General features: G+C 48.7%; 7 protein-coding genes across 7 annotated transcripts; 2 read left to right on the top strand and 5 right to left on the bottom strand.

Annotated features, from left to right (window-relative positions):
- Positions 1 to 27: 27 nt before the first annotated feature.
- On the bottom strand, positions 28 to 2,736 carry V1513DRAFT_437975 (uncharacterized protein). The gene is made up of 2 exons (XM_066896999.1): positions 2,390 to 2,736; positions 28 to 2,304 (listed from the first exon to the last, which is right to left on the bottom strand). Exons 1-2 carry the CDS (start codon positions 2,559 to 2,561, stop codon positions 527 to 529), a joined length of 1,950 nt encoding a protein of 649 aa, XP_066755508.1. The 5' UTR covers positions 2,562 to 2,736; the 3' UTR covers positions 28 to 526.
- A 2,510-nt stretch (positions 2,737 to 5,246) lies between these two features.
- Positions 5,247 to 6,512, top strand: V1513DRAFT_374475 (uncharacterized protein; the record flags this gene model as incomplete). Its single annotated transcript, XM_066894854.1, has 2 exons — positions 5,247 to 5,988; positions 6,103 to 6,512. 2 exons carry the CDS (start codon positions 5,247 to 5,249, stop codon positions 6,510 to 6,512), a joined length of 1,152 nt encoding a protein of 383 aa, XP_066755507.1.
- Positions 6,513 to 7,296: 784 nt separating this feature from the next.
- On the bottom strand, positions 7,297 to 8,399 carry V1513DRAFT_212930 (uncharacterized protein). The gene is made up of 3 exons (XM_066894367.1): positions 8,090 to 8,399; positions 7,992 to 8,025; positions 7,297 to 7,913 (listed from the first exon to the last, which is right to left on the bottom strand). Exons 1-3 carry the CDS (start codon positions 8,148 to 8,150, stop codon positions 7,439 to 7,441), a joined length of 570 nt encoding a protein of 189 aa, XP_066755506.1. The 5' UTR covers positions 8,151 to 8,399; the 3' UTR covers positions 7,297 to 7,438.
- Positions 8,400 to 9,171: 772 nt separating this feature from the next.
- On the top strand, positions 9,172 to 11,236 carry V1513DRAFT_437961 (ligand-effect modulator 3 family). The gene is made up of 3 exons (XM_066896998.1): positions 9,172 to 9,533; positions 9,610 to 9,646; positions 9,714 to 11,236. The coding sequence occupies exons 1-3, from the start codon at positions 9,431 to 9,433 to the stop codon at positions 10,771 to 10,773; spliced, it is 1,200 nt and encodes a 399-aa protein (XP_066755505.1). The 5' UTR covers positions 9,172 to 9,430; the 3' UTR covers positions 10,774 to 11,236.
- Positions 11,237 to 11,420: 184 nt separating this feature from the next.
- Positions 11,421 to 15,165, bottom strand: V1513DRAFT_437959 (SNF2 family N-terminal domain-containing protein). The gene is made up of 4 exons (XM_066896997.1): positions 14,608 to 15,165; positions 14,287 to 14,553; positions 12,471 to 14,235; positions 11,421 to 12,411 (listed from the first exon to the last, which is right to left on the bottom strand). Exons 1-4 carry the CDS (start codon positions 15,139 to 15,141, stop codon positions 11,582 to 11,584), a joined length of 3,396 nt encoding a protein of 1,131 aa, XP_066755504.1. The 5' UTR covers positions 15,142 to 15,165; the 3' UTR covers positions 11,421 to 11,581.
- A 508-nt stretch (positions 15,166 to 15,673) lies between these two features.
- Positions 15,674 to 17,031, bottom strand: V1513DRAFT_437957 (uncharacterized protein). Its single transcript, XM_066896996.1, has one exon. It carries the CDS (start codon positions 16,698 to 16,700, stop codon positions 15,867 to 15,869), a length of 834 nt encoding a protein of 277 aa, XP_066755503.1. The 5' UTR covers positions 16,701 to 17,031; the 3' UTR covers positions 15,674 to 15,866.
- Positions 17,032 to 17,666: 635 nt separating this feature from the next.
- V1513DRAFT_437954 (major facilitator superfamily domain-containing protein) lies at positions 17,667 to 19,760 on the bottom strand. Its single transcript, XM_066896995.1, has one exon. It carries the CDS (start codon positions 19,591 to 19,593, stop codon positions 17,959 to 17,961), a length of 1,635 nt encoding a protein of 544 aa, XP_066755502.1. The 5' UTR covers positions 19,594 to 19,760; the 3' UTR covers positions 17,667 to 17,958.
- Between the last annotated feature and the right edge of the window lie 45 nt (positions 19,761 to 19,805).

The raw sequence follows: 19,805 nt of genomic DNA, 5'->3' as shown, positions 1-19,805 counted from the left end.
CAGCAAACAAGTCAGATATAATTTCGTGGGTGATGAGTCCCAGGGGATTCCAGCCAGCCAAGTGTCCGGACCATATCATTGTAATTACATTTTATAACCGTCAACGATATATAGCAACTGCCAATTGGAAATAATACGCTATTCGTGTGTTTCAATCATTTTATAGATCTACTTGTCACCACCGCTCCGTAAATATCCCATAACTTCAAAGCACTACAAAGTGTACACATGCTCAACGCAATATAGTATAGAACGAATAAAAAATGAACCATTATTACCAAGACCGAAAACACTTACAAGACCGAAACACTTACAAAACAAAAGTAGCAACCGGATCCCATTCAAATACATTACACTTCAGAACACAAGCCCATTTTAGTCGTATATCAGTAAACGAAATAAAAACGAAATATTCAAAAAGCAGGACATATCGAAATTAAACAAAAACAGGACGAACAATTCAAACCAGATTGGACCGATTAAAAACAAAACACCAATTTTATCCTTTGTAAAGCTCGCAGTCTCGTCAACCGTACATGGGAATCCCATGAAAAGCACGACATTCTCCGCCTTCCACGTGATTTTCGACCCAGTTCTCGTTGCAAGCAAACAACATCCCGCACGCAGCGCACCAGCCACGCATACCGGCACGTTGATCAGATCGCGTGCCGGCCGGGTAGACAAAGTGTCGGGATTTTAGATGGGTTTTATATGTATCTCGCCTTGAGAAGCCGCCGGTTGAGTGGCATGGCGTCGATGATGTTGGATCAAAGAAGGGGCACGTGTAGGCTTTATTGATAGCGTGCTTCTTCAGGTGCCGAGTCAGGTAACCCTTGATCCTAAACTTTGACGAACAATGCGGGCACTGGAATGTAGATGTGGAGGAAGCTTGGTGAGGGGATGACGAGGGTGAGTGCAATATTGCATGTTGCTTGCCTGGCGAAGACGATGGCGAGCTGTTTGAGGACACTGGTGACCCCGAGACCGAAGACCTGTGTGGCGAGTCCACTGACGAGCGCGGTGAGGAAGATACAGTGGAGGAGACGTCGGCAATATGCGGCACTGGAGCTTGCATGGGCGGCGTCTGGCTGTCGTCGAAGATGAACTGCGTGTGCGCATCAAGCGGACACGAGGGATTGTGTGCGTGGGGGACAAACTGCGGCTGGAACCCAGACATGTCGTGCAACGACATCATGTGCTCGGGTTGGAAATGCGGCACCAAGTATCCGTGCTCCTGTTCGTGTCTATCATTGCTCGCCGTGCTGGCGACCGCAATATCAAGAGGAGCGTTGCTGTCAAAGAACTTGGTATCTAGGTGGAAGTCAACGTGCTCAGCGAAGGGGCCAGTGAAGGTGTAACTATCCTCCCCAAGCGCGCTGGCAGGGGAGCTATCGTCGACGAGAGAGGGGGGAGACCAAGTTGTCGATTCAGCAGGCGAATACGTAGACGACGCGGCGGATGTCGATGGCGACGACAAGTTCTGATGCAGGGCACCAGCAGGAAACACGAATTCAGACGACGCTTGCAAAGTCTGATCGGGTCTCGGCGCGACGAAAGCAGCTGTTTCGTTAACGTCAAGCGCATACGACGGGACAGACGGGTAAACGGGACGGTTGTAGGGAGCAGCAATGGACTGGCGCTCGTTGCGACGACGCACAACCCTGGGAACAGATCCATCGTCAGCGAAGCCGGTGGAAGTGCGAGCAGTCCCAGACGCCCCGAGCTTATGGCGCATCTCGGAGATATAAAGCTCGAGCTCGTCCAGCTTGTTCAGAAAATCGCCTTGGTGGACAGCGGTGGCTGGCGGCGCGGTCAAAAGCTGCTGGTCGAGAGGGACAAACTGGGTGACAAACTGTTGCTGAGGCTGGTACTGGACCTGAGGAGCGAACTGAAGCATGTAAGAAGACGACGATTGCATCATTCCAGAGTCCGATAGGTCGAAGCCAACAAGCTCGCCTCCGGCATTATGAACTTGGAAAAGGGTTGTGGACGGATCAGTAGCACAGGGAGTGGCAGTCTGCACGTTCGATGCGCTCGCGGAGCTAGTGCGGGCTGGAGTCGCGGCAGTCAAACGGACGTCAAGAATGATCTGAGGAAACAAGTTCGCAGTTTGTGCCGGTACGGCGGACACGGGGGGCGTGGAAGCCTTTGGTGCGACCTCGGCACTGGCGACTGCCGGAGCAGGTTCTGGATTCGAATCAATTCGCTTACGGGCAGCAAAAATCATCCCCAAGAAGGACGACACAAAAGACTTAGGTCCGGAGAAGAGAGACGCGAGAAGAGCACCGGTTGAAAGAGGCGAGACTGTCACGACGATTAGGTTCAATCACATTAATTCAATCGTTCTAAAATTCCATCCTATCGGAAAGATCGATTGAGGAGCACATACCAAGCGAGAAGACGCTGAAACGCGCGTAGGAGTGGACAACATCTGTCTTTTGAGAGGTTGAGTCGACGATGGGAGTACCGAGTCCAGTGTTGGCATCGGAAGGAGTGGTTGTGAAGACCGAGGCAATACGGGTCCACAGCGAGGACCAGTAGGTTGTCTGAGCAGCGGACATTGCAGTGGGAGCAGCTGCAGGACGAGCGTGCGGAGAGCAGCTAGATACTTGTGGTTGTGTGCTATGCTGGGGTGGGGTGGGGTGGGTGTCAAGGAAGAGATAGGAGGAGGAGCGGGTCTAAAGTGGTGATGGGTGACTGGATGGTGATGGATTGAAGCACTAACTTCCTTCGTCAGTTTTGCAGGTGCAAAAAACGAGCCTTGACCCAGTCGGGGGGGAAGTGGCACAGTACTAGCAGCATGAGGGTTAGGTTTATGTGAGCAGATTTACCGTCTTGCTGGATTTCTTCTGTCGTGGTGCGAGATATCCGAAAGAAAGGTTAGTAATTGTGTGCAATAAATTAACACATCAGGTACCAGAACAACAAGAAAAGTCTGGCCCTCGTGGCGGTGGTGCGCGCCGTCAATGTGCGGCATAAGAAATAGTGCGATTGCGGTGTAACTACCACAATTACATTGTGGTTACGGCGCATATGAGAAGCAATCGATTGTCACGTGCGATGCCGTGTGGTTGTGACCTGCGGTCAGCGCTTGGCAAGTTGTGCGACTTTTAGTCTGATTGTTATGGTGCGCAAGTAACAGTAACAACTATTATTGGATAAATAATATTATTGGATCAGACAGTGCTAACAAAATAAAAACTTGACAATAATATGTAGTTAAGAAGTCATTGCAACGATGCCCGGAATATGTAGTCGAGGACTATATGGTAGTAAGGATCAGTATACGCAGCATCGAATACTATAAATACGCGACTCAGAACTGCAGTGACCTTATAGAAGTCCGCAAGGAGTCGGCCATAGGTAGTTGCCATCTGATCAGAATTGACCCCCCATATTCCTGGACCCTGGAATTGGCGGGTTCCCGCATGCGTTAGCGAGACTAACAGGCGATGTCGGGGCCGTTCTGATTAACCGTTGGCTTTATCACTCGCAATCTCTCTGCAATTAAACCAACCCATGCAGTCGACTTCTCGCCTATCTCAGCTTGCTCTACGTGCGGCGCCTCACTGAATATATCTTCGGGCTCCGTCATCGGCGCAGTTTCATCCAACAAACTTGCGACAAAAATAAGACCCGCTAAACCTGATGGAAGGCTCATCTATTTAGATTGTATCAGGCCGATTCGACTTTTCTGCGGCAAGTACGATGTATCGGCGGGAGTCCGTTTGTTGTCATTCATACGGCTCGACAAGGTTGTTTAGAGAACGGATATCAAGACGCAACATCCACCTTCATGAAGAAGCTATCTTTACGACTCCTTTGCGTACACTTGTGTCGTCGTTTATCCCTTGTCGGGTTTGCAGAATTCGCATCAGTGACGGCAGATGAAGAAACCTATACTTGGGATTTACAGAATATCCCGCATCGACTAGTATCGCACAGGACAAACCAAGAATGTGGCAACGAGCGTAGACATATTCTCGGTAGAAATAGTACAGTGCGGTATGACGACTGCCAAATCATTCAAGTCCATAAGCCTCAGGCAAGAACATGCTCGCAGAAATATTGCCTTTCTTATATTGTGTCCTAGACGGTATGGGCGTGGACGAGATTCTAATACCGATTGGATTATATTAGAGAGAACGAAATTTAAGGACAGACATCGGATAACGGAATTAGGCGCTAATAATGCTGAAAGTAATCGAACAGCCGCAGGATTGCCCAGCTGCATGATGTCTGAACAGATGCCGTACGCGGCATTGTGCGCTACTTATTAATCCCTCTGAAAGTCAGTGCCTAGACGACAGACAACTTCATTATATATATTTATATATATATATATATATAGTCAACTTACAGCAGCTTATCTTGTAGAGTGGCACTTTGAGTACAATCTTTATAATCTATATAGGGAGCGAAGATGTAGGAGTTGTTTTCTTGATCCTCAGGCTGGTAGACTCATGAGAAACTCGCTTAAGATGATCGCTGCAATATTGCGGGAGCTAGTCCTGATTCGGAAGTCACGAGAAGGGGCACGGACATACAGTGCCTCGTGCGGCTCCAACCTTGTTCTGAGAGTCCTGTGCGGCATCTCAGCGATAATAACCGTAACCGATTAATTATCATTGCGTCCCCTCCACTTCTTCCATAGTTATTATCACGGAACTGCTATTGCAAACATGTACACGATATAGATAGATAGATAGATAGGTAGATAGCTAGACAGCAGTAACAGTATTATGCAAATTACTGCTGTCAACAGAGAAGTGATAGAACAAGACAAGAGTGTCAACGCCAAATGATACCGTAAACCTTAGATCGTGTCATAAAGTTTGGAATGCTTTGCGTGGACAAGTTCAGAACTCACCGCGGAGTGTCCTTCTAACAGGCCAATACTCCTTTGCCAGTCCGCCATCTACTCCACTCAATTTCCGCTTCTCCGCAATACTTCACTGCTAAAAAAATATCTGTCTTCTGGTTCTGTAGCTTGCGATTGCTACGATTGCTACGTTGGCATTTCTTCGCTCCTCGCGGGTGCTCTTCAGTATTTCTCACGAAACAAGAAACACCGATCAAGAGGGCTGGCCTTGCCCAATACATCAAGCGAGTGCCGTCTACATGCAGCTCTGCTCCTCGTTGTTGCCCGTCGTCGCTCCAGGTTCAACCGCACTCCCCTCATCTTCAAGATTCTGTCCCACTCGTCTTTGAGCCCCAGCTGGACTCAGCAGCTGCGGCACATCAGCATGCCCGGTGAGCGCGAGCTCTTCCCCGACCATCCACGGGCATCTCCGCCGGCCGGGACTCGCAGTCTGCAAAATATCCTCGCTCAGAGCATGCACGATCTCAATCTCGAGTCCACCAACCATGACCGGGATCAAATAACGAATATCTCGTCCCTGACATCGACCGTGTCCCAGCAGGCAGCAGTGCAGATCCCGGGGATCACCACCAGCCGAGCGGCACCAAATCACCATCCGTCGCTACTATCCCCATCCGCCCTTCGCCAACCGCAACCGATACCACCACCGAGTCACCGTTTCCAGTACTCTAGCACCGCCCCGATCGAAGGCGCGAGCCATTACCAGCCGTCGCGATACCATTCAAGTTCAGCTTCCTCACCGCTCTCCGCAATGCATTATCCACAGCATTACACCGCGCAGTATCCACAACGTTTTACGAGTACTTCTTCAATAACGTCCGAGAGCGGCTTGTCCGGGCGGTCGCCTATTTCGTCAGAATCAATATCGTTGCCTTCGTCGTCGTCCACGCCATCGTGTGAAAGGGACTTGTTTCCGCAAGCAACACAGCTCGACCTGCGCATTCCGATGTTACCGGACCCGTCACCTCTGTCAGAGCCATTGTTTTTTTTCTCCAATGATCACGACGGCAAAGACAGCACGATTGATGATCAGCATCATGCCCGTCGATCAAAGCAACGAAAACACCATACGCACTCCCGAACACCGTCGACAGCTACTACATCGCGTTCACCATCACCGCGCGAAGGCAATTTCCTTCATAGATCAAGATCTAGCACCGCCAGTCCCCGCTCACGGCACGAATCGCCGCACCCGCAGCACCGACACCGCCAACGGATAGAGCAAGTTGGGATTCCCGCCTCAGCTGCCATGCCGGCTGGCATGATGAGCTCCGTAGGCACGCCTACCGACGGACCTGTTGCTGTGCGCGTACAATTTCGCGAAGAAATGCTATGCGGCGATGGCGGGTGTATTGACGATGATGACGACGAATACAACGACCACGAGGTGCTAGACGAGTGGCCTAATCGCCAGTCAAAGTCTTCCGTCACGTCGATTCGGGAATCAGAATACGACGCCGACGAAGACGATGTCTCTGACGCACCGGACGAGGGCGTGTTTGTCCGTGGCCGGACTCCGTCCACGTGGTACGAACAACCTGTGAGGCAGATCCGCCGCCCGTTGGATGGTCCTAGAAAAAGCGGCATGCACCGTAAATTATTCCCTGACATGAACCTTGACGATGATTAGCTTCCACCGCTCTGCACATACACATCCACGATTTATTTTTCGCACTTATTGGTGTTTGGGATGCATGATTCATAGAACATTGGGGCTACGCATGTACGGATTCCAGCAATCCATTTTTTAGTTAATGTAAATTCTTTGCATCTTCAACCTCTGCTACTGCTACCTTCCTTTGGTGTATTTTGGGTTCATTTGTGTATATTTCTATTGTTTATATTGGCTTTGGTTACCGCATTAATTGCAGGTCATTTTCGTTACTTGTTATTTGAGCACAGTTATATGGGACCTCATTGGAGTCGGCCATCTATATCGGTCGCTATAAACTCTCTGACCACAGATAATCCCGAATCACAAACTAGTACATAAGCCATAACAAGTAGTTATAGATTAAACAAAGCTTCCTTAGACATAACATTCACACGTGGAATCCACGTTTTCGTAACAACCTCATGCACAACTTCGCTAATACAAAGAACTTTCACACGGCACGAAAAGCCCGGGAACTACCATGTACTTAAAATACCAGAAAATAAGTAAAGTCCATACGTCTACCTTGTTCAAAAGCTCAACTAAAACGGCAGACCTCCTTGCATTCAATGTGTCTTGCCATTCCCCCGAAGCAAATATAGTGCGGCGAGCATTCATTCAACGTTAAAACCCATTAAAGTTTAATCACAAACTCCACGCAGAAGTGCCTTATCACAAGAAAATTGGAGTTGTAAGACCAAAATATTGCTTTCCCACAAAAATATATGACAAAGATAAGAAGTTTGCCTGATGCGAAACAACCTCGTCGTGATGCATAAATCTACAAGGCGCTCACACAGTATCGTCTGTGGAACTATTATAATTGTTATTGTCGAGCTCGCATTCTACACAAGATGAACCAACAGGAAGAGTAAATTTCACACACAACTCCAAAACAAGCCTTAGAAACCGCCACCAAAGTCGCCACCACCAAAATCACCACCGCCGAAGTCGCCGTCTTGACCCTGATCCACGACAACCACATCGGGAGTCATGGCGTCGGCAAGTAACATGCCTCCTACTAAACCACCGGCCGCACCGAGCGCCATTCCGGTTCCCGCACCCATTCTCGACCGTTGCGGTTGCTGTTGCTGTTGTTGAACGTACACAGGTTGTTGCTGTTGCGGATAGTATCCTTGTTGCGGATAGTACGGTTGCTGTGGATAGTATCCCTGCTGCGGATATGGCTGCGGAGGATATGGTTGTCCGTAACCTCCACCGCCGTAGCCACCGTAATTGCCTGTCGGTCCTCGATTTTGATGGGGCATTTGTTGTTGCTGTCCCTGACCTTGAGTAGCCGAATATGCTGGTGGCTGGTCCGCATCTGGCGGCTTTTCCCACTGCGATTTTCCAGTTGCCAAGTTAACATAATAGTATCTAACCATCCATCAGTTGTCGTCCCAAGAGTCGTACACCCATATCACGCAAAATTAGAGAAGGAGTTAAATTGCTTACGTGTTGTAGTTTGTGTCGTATTTTGCAAGCCAGCCTACAATCGCAAAATCAGTCAGTAGGCAATCGCCAAGAGCTTCGAGTTTATAGCGAATACATACCGTCGGGTACACGGGGTGCGGCACTTGGGGGCGGACCGGGAGGTGGACCTCCGGAACTCATGATGTTGATGGACTTTGGGGAGGAGTATAGAAGATAAGAAGCGGGTGTTCGAGACAGTAATTAATAGTGCAGGATGATGGGAAGCGGAGAGCGGATGGCGGAGGCGGATGTGGCTTTGTATATAACGCGGCGTTTTGGAACGAAAGTTGGTAGCGCTTTGCCCTGCATCACGTTGTCCCAACTTAACACTGCCGCCTACTCATCATCATCATCGCGAACAAAGAATGGCATGGAAGGCTCCGAGTGCGAGCATAGTATTAAGCTTATTCGGTACTCTCACAAACAATTTCTCGGAAATACTTCAGATATCTCGTCAGCATGTCAAATGTTTACATACAATGCTTTCGGAATATTAGTGATAATTTGGCCCGAAGTCTTGGCTGGGTTGTTTCTGCAAGTGGCCACCAATAATGGTCCGGCACAGCCCACCTTAACGCGTCTTGAACAGCACTCTACAATACCGCTACAATATTAATGTGGCCAACACCGCTGCCAGCTTATGGCTCATATGAGTCTTCTTGTTTACTGTTGTACTGCCGGAATCCATGACACAGATACGACAAGTTCATGGCCGGAAAAAGCTTCAGTTCTAGTCGGTGCGGAACCTTTAATATGCCAATGTTTTATGGTCTCGACGGTGAGCAGCTATCTTGTAGTCCATAGTAGCCTTGCCGAATCGATATGCCGCAGTCCTCTTATGATCTCAATTTGCAAATTCAATGCATATGACGTATTAACGCAGCTGGATATGCCGGCTACACATCGTGGTCAAGTAACCGGCGATATTATTGCTAGCTACTGTAAATATAAATCTGTATAGTACTGCAGCTATATGTCCGACAATTAACGCTCTAAAATAAGTATACTAATCAATGAGCTCATGAACAATAATGCGATGTGGCATCGCCGGCGTCCCCGGTGGACGCAACTTCCGACAGCCGTTTCGTGTAACCCTATTCATCATCTAACAACTCACTTACAACCACAAATGCCTCAGCATCTTACGTAATCTTAGCCATGGGAGGCGCAGGCGCACAAGCACGCACTTAAGCTCTCAGCATCGTCAACTTGGCCCATACTTGGTCAATCAGCACCTCTACGAACTCCGTTACTCCACCCAGTTCAACTCTAGCATACTACCTCCTTCCTACGATTAGCTTCATATAATTCATCCGAAAGAAGTGGGCTTATAGCTGCTGAGCCGCAGGACTCGTTACTCCGCAATAAATCAGCACGCTCGAAATAGCAACAAGGAGTACGCTGACAGATAGTTCCAAGCCATGCCATTGATCCACCGTCACCATTCTGACGACGACGCGGATAGTTTGGAAGAGACGCAACCGCCTACGTCAGAGAAGAAGCCAAAGTCGCGGCGGCCGCCGAGTATGTTTGTTTTCATTTGACTTGGTTTCTGTAAGCAGCGGAATTTCCGGACGGGATACTGATGCTCATTTGATAGACACTGCGTTTAGACAGCAGAGATTAAAGGCATGGCAGTAAGTGATTTTCATATATTACAGGACTGTACTGTTTTCATGAGCTGGAGACTAATAATCCGACTAGGCCGATCCTGACACCAAAAACTGTCCTGCCGATTTTCTTTGCCGTCGGCCTCATTTTCGCCCCAATTGGTGCTCTTCTATTATGGGCCAGCTATAGAGTTCAAGAATTAAATATAGACTACACCCACTGCAGTGAAGCCGGCACTACATTTGAAACTATCCCAAAAAATTACGTGAGCGCGCACTTCCGGAACTCACACTCGGAACCCGCGGCCGAGTGGCTAAGCTATACCAATTCGAGCGCGCCGGCTGGCCAGCAAACGTATTGCCGTCTTCGATTCGCGATCGAGTCTGAAATGTCCCCACCAATCTTGGTATACTACCGCCTCACGAATTTTTATCAGAACCACAGACGATATGTGCAGTCTATTGACGAGCAACAGATTGAAGGCCAGCCAAGGAGCGCGGCGGCTTTGAAGAGCGCTGAACTATGTAAACCGTTAATTGTGAACGATGAGGGCAAGCCCTATTATCCATGCGGCTTGATTGCGAACTCGTATTTCAATGATACTTTTGCGAGTCCGATCTTCAAAGGTAATGTCGACATTGCGTCGCCTTCTAGCGAGAATGTGACGTACGTGATGACGGACAAAGGAATTGCGTGGTCGAGTGACAAAAAGCGATTCAAGAAGACGCAGTATAAGGCATCTGAAGTCGTTCCGCCTCCTAACTGGATATTATCATATCCCGACGGATATACCGACGAGAACCTGCCTGATATTTCCCAGTGGGAGTCCCTCCAGAATTGGATTAGAACAGCAGGCCTGCCGACATTTAGCAAACTCGTTTTAAGAAATGACACGGAGAAAATGCAGGTCGGCATTTACGAGATGGACATCGGCATGCGTTTCCCGACCACTGTGTACGGCGGCACCAAGACCCTTGTCATATCCACGCGCTCCGTCGTCGGTGGCAGAAATCCGTTCTTGGGTATAGCGTATCTCGTTGTCGGCGGATTATGCGTCGTCCTCGGATTGTTGTTCACGGTCCGGCATCTCATCAAGCCCCGAAAATTGGGCGATCATACTTACTTGTCGTGGAATAACGAGAACGGAAACTAAAAGGAATCGGCCGCGTATCTACTGTCGAAGCTCATCTTTGTTTATTCTATTTTGTAATATCGTGATGATTCATCAATTGGCTTGTGATTGCGTTTTGGCTTGTATTACTGAATTTTTTTTCCCCCGTTCTCTCCGGTTGTTTACAGTACGGCTGCACCATCAATTACATTGTACCGATTTTTTTGTGCCCTAGCGTTATTTGTTTGACTTTTTCTTTGTCGTTTTTATGTCGTCTTCAAGAGGTCGTATATATTAGATGGGAAAAAGCGATTGGAATATGGTCTTATCCGATGCATTTGAACGTGTAAACCGAGGACATCGCGAATTTGGGGGCTTGTTAATGATTGGGTGTATTGGGTAGTATGGTCGATTCCGATATTCGAAATAGTAATAGAATAGATGTACCAATAAGCACGGTGGAACTGACGTAAGCCTGATATGTAAGGAGTATTATATTCGTAAGTGCTGCTCTCAGATATGTCTCTGGTACTAATGCCACGATCTCTCTGTCCTTGGGCAGACTTTTTTCAAAGTACGGTTTTATCGTGAATATGTCGAAAATCGAAGATGTCCTCAAAAAAACTAGATTGCTTGCTAACCTGCAGTCAGATAAACGTTACGGTATAGATTGAGTAATTTGAGTCTAAAGCCGCATGAGTGGATCAGATTATAGCCGTGTGTAATCAAAGTGAGTCTGACACTACCAATCATATAAGAGGCATTACCGAATGATATTTCTAATGGATACAAACAACAAAAAGCCACAAATCTAAAAGTACAAGAAGGTCACACTGATCGGTAACCATGTCTATGAACCCGTTCGGTTCTGCCGTCTAGCAGTCAATCTCTTCAATAAATCAGATCCACGCGTATTGCTATTGTAATCATCCTCGTCATCGTCGTCGCTATCACTGCTAGAATCCTGTTCAGTCGCAAGAATAGCCGCACCATCGTCCTCGTCATCATCGTCATCCTCTTCTCGTTCTTCATCCCGAACAATAAACCCATCCAAGTCATCTTCCTCCTCCGCTTCCCTTCTTTGTCTCTCTACCCGCGCCCGCCGCCGCCTCTGCCGTTCTTCAGCGGGATTCATCAGGGCTGCAGGTGCATGATGCTGCCGGTGTTCATTCGACGTCAATAACCGCTCAATATCCGCCAGCCGCGCCTCCTTGCTTTTCGTGGCCTTCCGCCCATCGTTCAAAGCGCGCTCCACCAGCTCAACCTTCTCGTCCTGAATCGCAATAACCCGCTGTTCAATGCTGTTCTGCATCACAAGCCGAAACACGTTAACCGGTCGTGTCTGACCCAACCGGTAACACCGATCGACAGCCTGTCGCTCCTGCGCTACGTTCCACCACAAATCACTAATAATGATCTGACTAGCGGCAGTCAAATTCAAGCCGGTGGACGAGACCGCCAGGGAGGCTAGCATGACTGTGATCCGTTTGTCTTTGCTGAGTGTCAGGATCGCGTTGTCGCGCTCAGGAACTGTCATTTGGCCATCGATACGTGTGAAACCGATACCGGCTTCGACAAGACGTAATTGAATTATATCCAGGAATGAAGTCCATTGTGAGAATACGATTGTCTTGACGGGAGTGTCGTCCTTAGCCGCTGAATCGTTTTGCTCTTTGGTCTCTGCAATATAGTCAGTCTCGTAAGTTAGAACAAACAAAATTCGTGCAAGAACACCATACTTTTCAGAATCCTCAAGATCGCTTCTAGTTTGCTACTGCTACCCTCAGCAATGGCTGCATCATTCGACTTGCTCTCGCCCATGGGCGAGACAAGCCAGTGCTTAGGATCGCCCAGCTCTGCTCGACACATAGGGCACGGTTGACCAGCTTTGATTACATCCTCAATGCAATCCTTTCCAAATATGTGTTTGCAAAGAGTAATTCTCGGGTCATGCAGCGTCTCGAAACAAATCGGGCATTCTTCCTCGTTATCGATCGCAGCCTGTAATAAAAGTTGCAATGCCATGATACTGTCGTGTGTGGCCTCCACCACTTGTTTGTCTGCTATATCAGCGACTCCCCGTATTCGCTCGCCGCAGAGGCCTTTGTGGTTGCAAATCTGACGGAGTCGGAGAAGGGCTTCGAGCAGGTAGATGTACTTAGTTCTGCCATCGCCTTCCCCGGCATCACGATATTTTTCCATAACGCCGCGTGCCTCGCGTTCCATCGCATCGTAGACTTGTCGCTCGGCTCTTGTCCATTCAATTGTATGCATGTATTCGTTTAGTGGTGGTAGATTCAAGTTAACGATTGAATGCATGGACTTGAGGCGGCGGAGGCAGAGCGTCATCATGAGCGCCTGTAACCGCGTCTCGGACTCGCCGTCCTTGAGATTAAAACCGCGAGTAATAACTTTCTCAAAAACAGCACGATCTGTGAGACCGCCAGATATCTTGAAAAATCTGACAAGCGAGAACAAATCCTGCAAGGAGTTCATAATCGGTGTACCGGTGAGTGCCCATCGAGAGTACGCGTCGATACGGAGAACACCCAGCGCGACTTTGGTCGTGGGGTTCCGGATGATGTGCGCCTCATCCAGAATCACGCGGCGCCAGGTTTGCTCGAATATGCGCATATTCCTGGGTGTTCGTCTGACCGGTCTAAGGTTCTCAGGATCCTCCATGGCTTCAATCTCTTTAAATTCTGACGTGACGCTACCATAGGAGGTAATAACGACATCGTAATCTGTAAACCTGACACTTGGGAACTTTTTGCTGCCGTGCCATATTAACACTCTCAGTGGACTGTCCGGATCGACATGAGCAAGAATCTGTCCAGACCAGTTCGACATCAATCCAACCGGCGCGAGAATCAAGGTCGGCATGCCCGCGTACTTTTGCGGAGTGGTGTCGGTCTTAATAAGTCCCTTTCGCACCGCGATCTCCGGATCATGGCAGATAAGCGAGATAAGCTGAATCGTTTTGCCGAGACCCATATCATCCGCTAGACACCCACCGCTGAACAGTTGCGGCGATTCAGTATGGAAATTCGTCATGCGGTTCCAAAACCTATTACCCTGGACCCACGTCCAGAATTGTGTCGGCGTCTTTTTAGATAAATGTGGATGTTCGTGCTGTAATAGCCATCCGAGTCCTTGCAACTGATAATTAAGCATCTTCGTCGCGACACGTGTTGGCTGCGAGGCTTTGGGAAGGCTTTTCAGTGTTTCCTCGGTGTGACCGTACCTTGCGTTAGAAAAACCACGGGCGTTGGCTTCGCCCACTTGGCCGATCAGTTCCATAGGAAGTCCGTATGGGTTGTCGACGTCGACGGGACCATGGATGGCAGCCAACGGTTCGTTGGCGTAGAATGGGGGTTGTCCGTTGAGTCCACTTAGTCCAGATATGCCCGGACCAGGAACTTGGCTGGGAAGGTTAGAACTGGTCCCAATTGGACCTCGCTCGGCGAAACCGAGGTTCTGGCGAATAGTTGCAACTTCGCGGGACTATCACAATTAGCACCTGTGTATTCATATCTCAAGTATATAGATAGCTACCTCAAATCTGATTCTATCATTCGTGAACTCGACAGTGAGAGGAATTAGATTATCCCTTTTCGTGTAGACTTCCAAATCAAGCGCAACATCGAACCCCCCGGGATATCCAACGACCCTTCCTTTGAGCAGAATAACCCCGCGGTCGGCGTATTTCGCGAGCTTACCCGCTATGTCGCGTGGAATATGACCAACTTGCCGACCGTCAATGTTATCAACGCGGAAGGCGTTCTTGTCGTACTGGTTATATTTATCACGAACTACATTGACCTATCACACAGTTAGCACTGCGAGTTGCCACTTCCACGAAAAGACAATATTCACCATATCCCCGCTCAGAATAGCACCGTTATAATATTGCAAACCGACGATTTTTGTATCCAGAACGCCCATTAACGCGTCATATCCGCGGCCACCAGTCTCCGCATTCCAAACCTGCTTCGACGGATCATTAAGCTTCAGCATGTCACTAAATGCAAACTTCCGCTGCTGCGGTTCCCGTTTCGGAACCGATGAGGTGAGCTGTGGTTGCTTCCGCACAGGCGATATCGCGATTAACTGAGTATCGGCGTCCTCGTCGTCGCTCAATAAACTGATTAACTCCGGAGGATCATCTTCAATAACAATCAACGGCGAAGCTTTCGACCGTTTCGAATTAAACACAGACGTGTCAAATGGCAACCGCCGCTTGCCGTTCAAGCCAGTTCCACCGTCATCAACAACAGGTGTTGCAGATTGTCCCAGCGCGGAAGCCACACGTGGACCCGGTGTGCTGGCCATCCCCAATGGCGTCGATGGCGACGATACAGTTTGCGAGGTATTCGACGCGGTTGATGTCGGAGATGAGGTGCCAGTCATGGGGGTGTTTGTGTTGAGTTGTTTGACAAGTGGCGGCGCGTACATAGAGAGTATCTCACAACGATCTAGATGAGCCCTAACCCACAATGTCCACATTTTGCAAATTACCCTAACCTTGAAGAAGTAGACAGCAAAACACATTCTTAACATTCCCCCCCGCTGCCCTTGGGCAATATGCTACAGGTGCCTGTGCCTTTCAATTAACATACGGGAAGCTAGGCACGAGAACCAGCCTATTGCTTGTAGGTGGTGCTCAGCAGTCAGCCACGGGCATTGCATACTGTACTGCGATTCAGGATACCAATACCCAAAATATACGTCACATCGCATCAGTGGGATCTAAGGCAGATGTGCCACTAGGTGGTTTAGGGTTTTAGAAACCGGGGAAATCAATGTGATTTTGTGGAAAATACAGATTGTTTTTCAAACTTTTAGTTTAAGATCGTTGCAAGTCTGCTTTTCCGCAACTTGTCGCTGAATCCACATGCGGTGGCTGTGGACTAATTATCGCGAAGTCGATCTTATCTTATGCGTTCTTATCGCTTCAACTATTCAATACATTTCGGATTACCTACTGTCATTGTGCTAATAATTGCAGTGGTCCATCAAATAGTACATGCCTTGCCATACATTACGCAGAAACGAACGATAGAAATACAAAACCAGCCTAACAAGCAAACTTATCTCAAACTAACAGTAAAACTCCATCATGTCCCGTTTTCATATTACATGATACTCTCCATAGTCATAATCCTCTTCTCTTCATCCATCAACCATTCCTCTCGTCTGCCCAAATCAAACAAAGTCAAAGTACCCAAAGCCGCCTCTGCCGCCGACCGTTGCTCTCGGTTCCACACGTCTACTCTTTTATTCTTGGCAAGTCCTACCCAATTATCGTACGCGACTTTGGCTTTAGATGCCCAGTCGAGATATCGATCATCATCAATATGCATGGACGGGTCTAAAATCAGGTACAACTGATTATAGGTCTCCTGGGTTGGCGGGTCATGCGGCCACTGCGAGGGCGGCAAAAAGTACAGGACCATGTACGGAAACGACGGATGGGGCGGCAACGCAGGCAGGCCTAGTCTGTTAAGGAAATTCCCCTTGGCCTCTTCCTTTCCGCGCGCATTGCGTTCTTTCTCTTTCCGGCGCAGCTTAGCGCGTTCCTTGACTTCATCACGAGCATTATATTCCTTTGCACGGCGCGCACGTCGGGCTTTAATCTCAACGATGTCGCCCCGTCGCTTGACATCGCCTCGAAGCTGATCGACTTGTTCTGCAGGGTGCAACCTCGTTCCGCGCTTGAGATCGAGATGGCGACCAAGGGAGCCTGGGTGCGAGAATGTCTTATGGCAGAAAATGCACGTTTTCTTGGGATCGATCTCGTCTTGAGTGCCAGCGTTAAGCCCGATGGCAGGGTCGATCGCTGCCGCGGCAGCAACCGCCGCCGACATGTTCATATGGTGCGGATGGTGATGGTGGTGCATGCCAGCAGTCGGGTCCTGCGGACCGCCAATGCCTGCGAGGTTCGCAGCGAGGGCAGAGTCGACGTCCATAGTTTAACTGCGTCATGTCAGAGACTGTGTGCGCGAACATAAGGCAGGAGGGTCGTGATGGGGATTGTCCCGGATGGACAACTTACAATCAAAGCAATCGTCACAACAAATCACACGAACTTATGCGAGTTCGCTGGGCTATCAAAACGCGTAAACAGATAATAGACAAGAAAAACGTCAAGACAGTTAGGATCCTATGTGTCCGAAGAAAAATAAGGACAGTAATGATTAGTTGGCGCGGATGTGGTATTGTGTTTGGCACCGTCGGGGCGAAAATGGCTTAAACGGCAAAACTTGTCAAGAGGCGCGAGGGGGGACTGCCGGTATTTATGGTGAATCTCAGTACGACGTGATGGTGGCGCAACTAACAAACAAACTTTGCAGTTGATGCGTTATCCGTGCTACATCGAATACGCCTTTTGGCATTCAGACTGACTAACTCTGATTGGCGCTGATTCGGCAACCTCAGCACACGCATAGTTGTGGTGCAAACCTCTCAAATTGTGCTTTATAAGCTAAACTTCTTTTGGAAATCCGCTATGCAGAAAAGTTCGTTGCTTTTCGTCGTGCGTATTCAGGTGCTATGCATGATATTTCACGTTTATGCCATTCGAAGGAACATTGTATGAGTCAGCGGATCGCCGACTCCATCGACTCGAGTACTATCTCATACTTCCATCTCTTCTACACCCGCTTTTGCCGCCATCTTCTTCCACATAATGAACAGTTATCTATGAGCTGTAGATCACACTCAGAATTTGGTGTAGCAAACATGTCTGACCCGAGTCAATTTAGCGCATTTGTACAGGAAACGCCAAGTTCGTCTATTTAGACGAGACTAGGGCGAAATTTATCGCGTGGACCAACATTAGTGCCTCACCAACTTTAAGCTAGAGCTTCCTGCAAGTTTGACCAGCTGACTGGTCTTGAGTCTTGACCCGGCAAACTTTTAGTGTTAGAATGATATGGTATTAGTAATCTAAATAGTGACTAGTTTTTACGGTAACTATATTTTACTTATCTCTCGCGTTTATGTAGTTTTACCCTTAATGTTGTGGTGATACTATTTTTGTCTGCTCCCCCGGGGTCGATGCGGGATTTTAACAGCCACCCCACAACAAACTGTTACCTAGCAAATTAAACTAACAAGCTTTGTTACCAAGCCATCGATCTCACAACAACGAGCTAATCCCTATTATATCCCAATATATATATCGACAAAAACTCCAAATTAGTCCCAATTTATGCTACATACGACTTATTCCAAATGTAGAATATGCAGGATATTATACCGGTGCATAAGATACCGATTCCACTTTCCTACAATCCAAAAGGCCAGTGTTAAAAAGCTGACTGCAAGCTGTACGGCTCCTATAATAGTAAAGCATCGTTTGATACCTGACGCAAGGAGCCACGGGTACGCTTTGTCTGTCAAGGCGAAACTGAATAAGTTCTTGAAGAGCAGCATGCTGACGAATGCTTCAATCTGAATATCACGGTACGCGTCCGTGATGTACGAGGCTGATGCAACAGCGCCGAGGATCATGCCGCACGTTTCGAGGCCGAAGAAGAAAGGCGGGAGGTATTGAGAGTATTTGTACATATCGGATGAGATGAAGCCGAAGCCCCAAATGCCGATGCAACCACAGATCATTTGTGGGATAACCAGCAGGATCCGGAATTCCGGCTCGTAGATGTTGTTGTTACGGCGCGAAAGCCATTTCGCGGAGAAATCGGACAGGACGCCTGCGACCACGAAACCGATAACGGCACCTACGACTGCACCTGTGTACATGTATCCCACCTTGACTTCGTTGTACCATAATGGCGGGCCCATGAATACAGCGGCCAGAACGACGCCGATCATGGCAGTCCAGGCGATCATAGTGCCCTGCGTCAGGCATCCCCAGATGATAGCAGGATGCAATAATAGTGCGAACGGACGCAAAAAGATTTTCCAGAGCGGACGAGACGTTTTGCTACCAGAAAAGAGACGTAGAGAATGAAAATATGTTTCTTTTTTCTCCTGCTGTCCGGTCGAGGGAATTTTTTCGTTGTCTTCGTCGGCCAGGTCAGAGCTGACAATTGAGTCCGACGGCGCTTGGGGTGCTAAGTCATCACCGACAACATCCGTGTCAAGTCGTTTGTCGCGGTTGTACACGTGCTCAGGGACAAAGAAAAACACGAGGATGAGCGTGACAGACGAGAAGATCAGGACCAACCAAAACATCCAGTGCCATCCCAAGCTGTTTGTAACGTTACCGGTGATAATCGGTGTCAGGAAGGTTGTTCCAAAGATAGATAAGCTGACAAGGGCGAGTCGGACACCGCGTTGGTGGACAAAGTACATGTCGCCGACGGACGCGTTGACAGCGACTTCGAACGGGGCGAGAGCAACGCCCTGCAAGACACGAGCCCAGAGTAAGGACTTGTAGGACGTGGCGACTGCGGCCCAGGCTGAGGAACCGACCAGCAAAGCGGATGCAAAGATATACGGGAAGCGCTTGCCGTACTTTACAAAGATCGTAGTGACGAAGACAGACGCGCATGCAGCGCCGACGAGATGCCAGCCAGTGAGTAGGGCGATGGGTTGGAAGCCCTTGCTGAAGTATAGTACGAGCACAATGGTGGAGGAGGCGAGGATAGGGGACACGGTAGACGCCATGATAGCCTCAAGGCATATTATGAATAGAACAAAGTCTTTCTTTCTGATGCTCCAATTAAGCGGATCATTGGGAGAGTCTGATGGCTGCGGGACCAGGATTATGTTGCCGTCGCGCTTGAGGTTTGCGGAGGGGAACTGGTCGACGCCATGGATTGCCTCGTAGAGATGGACAGTGCCAGGCACGCGCTGGTGTTCTGGAAGTTTTGGATCGAGGATGCCAAAAGGCATTTTTCGTTATTGTGTTTGTGAAAAAAGCAGACAGAGGAGTGATGACAAGTAGTAAAATATATCGACAGATGATATTAGAAATGCCCATGGACTGTTCAGCTGTCACAGAGAGACAGGAAGCGAGACAGATACAGTTTATCGTCGTGTACCTAACTTTGTCCACACAAATACCCGAGCAATACGGGTAATGTATACTATTTTGGTTAAGTGTA

Source organism: Lipomyces chichibuensis (assembly GCF_038497645.1).
Source record: "Lipomyces chichibuensis strain CBS 12929 unplaced genomic scaffold V1513scaffold_4, whole genome shotgun sequence".
In the NCBI taxonomy this organism is placed as follows: Eukaryota; Fungi; Ascomycota; class Lipomycetes; order Lipomycetales; family Lipomycetaceae; genus Lipomyces; species Lipomyces chichibuensis.
This window is presented reverse-complemented; position numbering and strand designations above follow the sequence as displayed.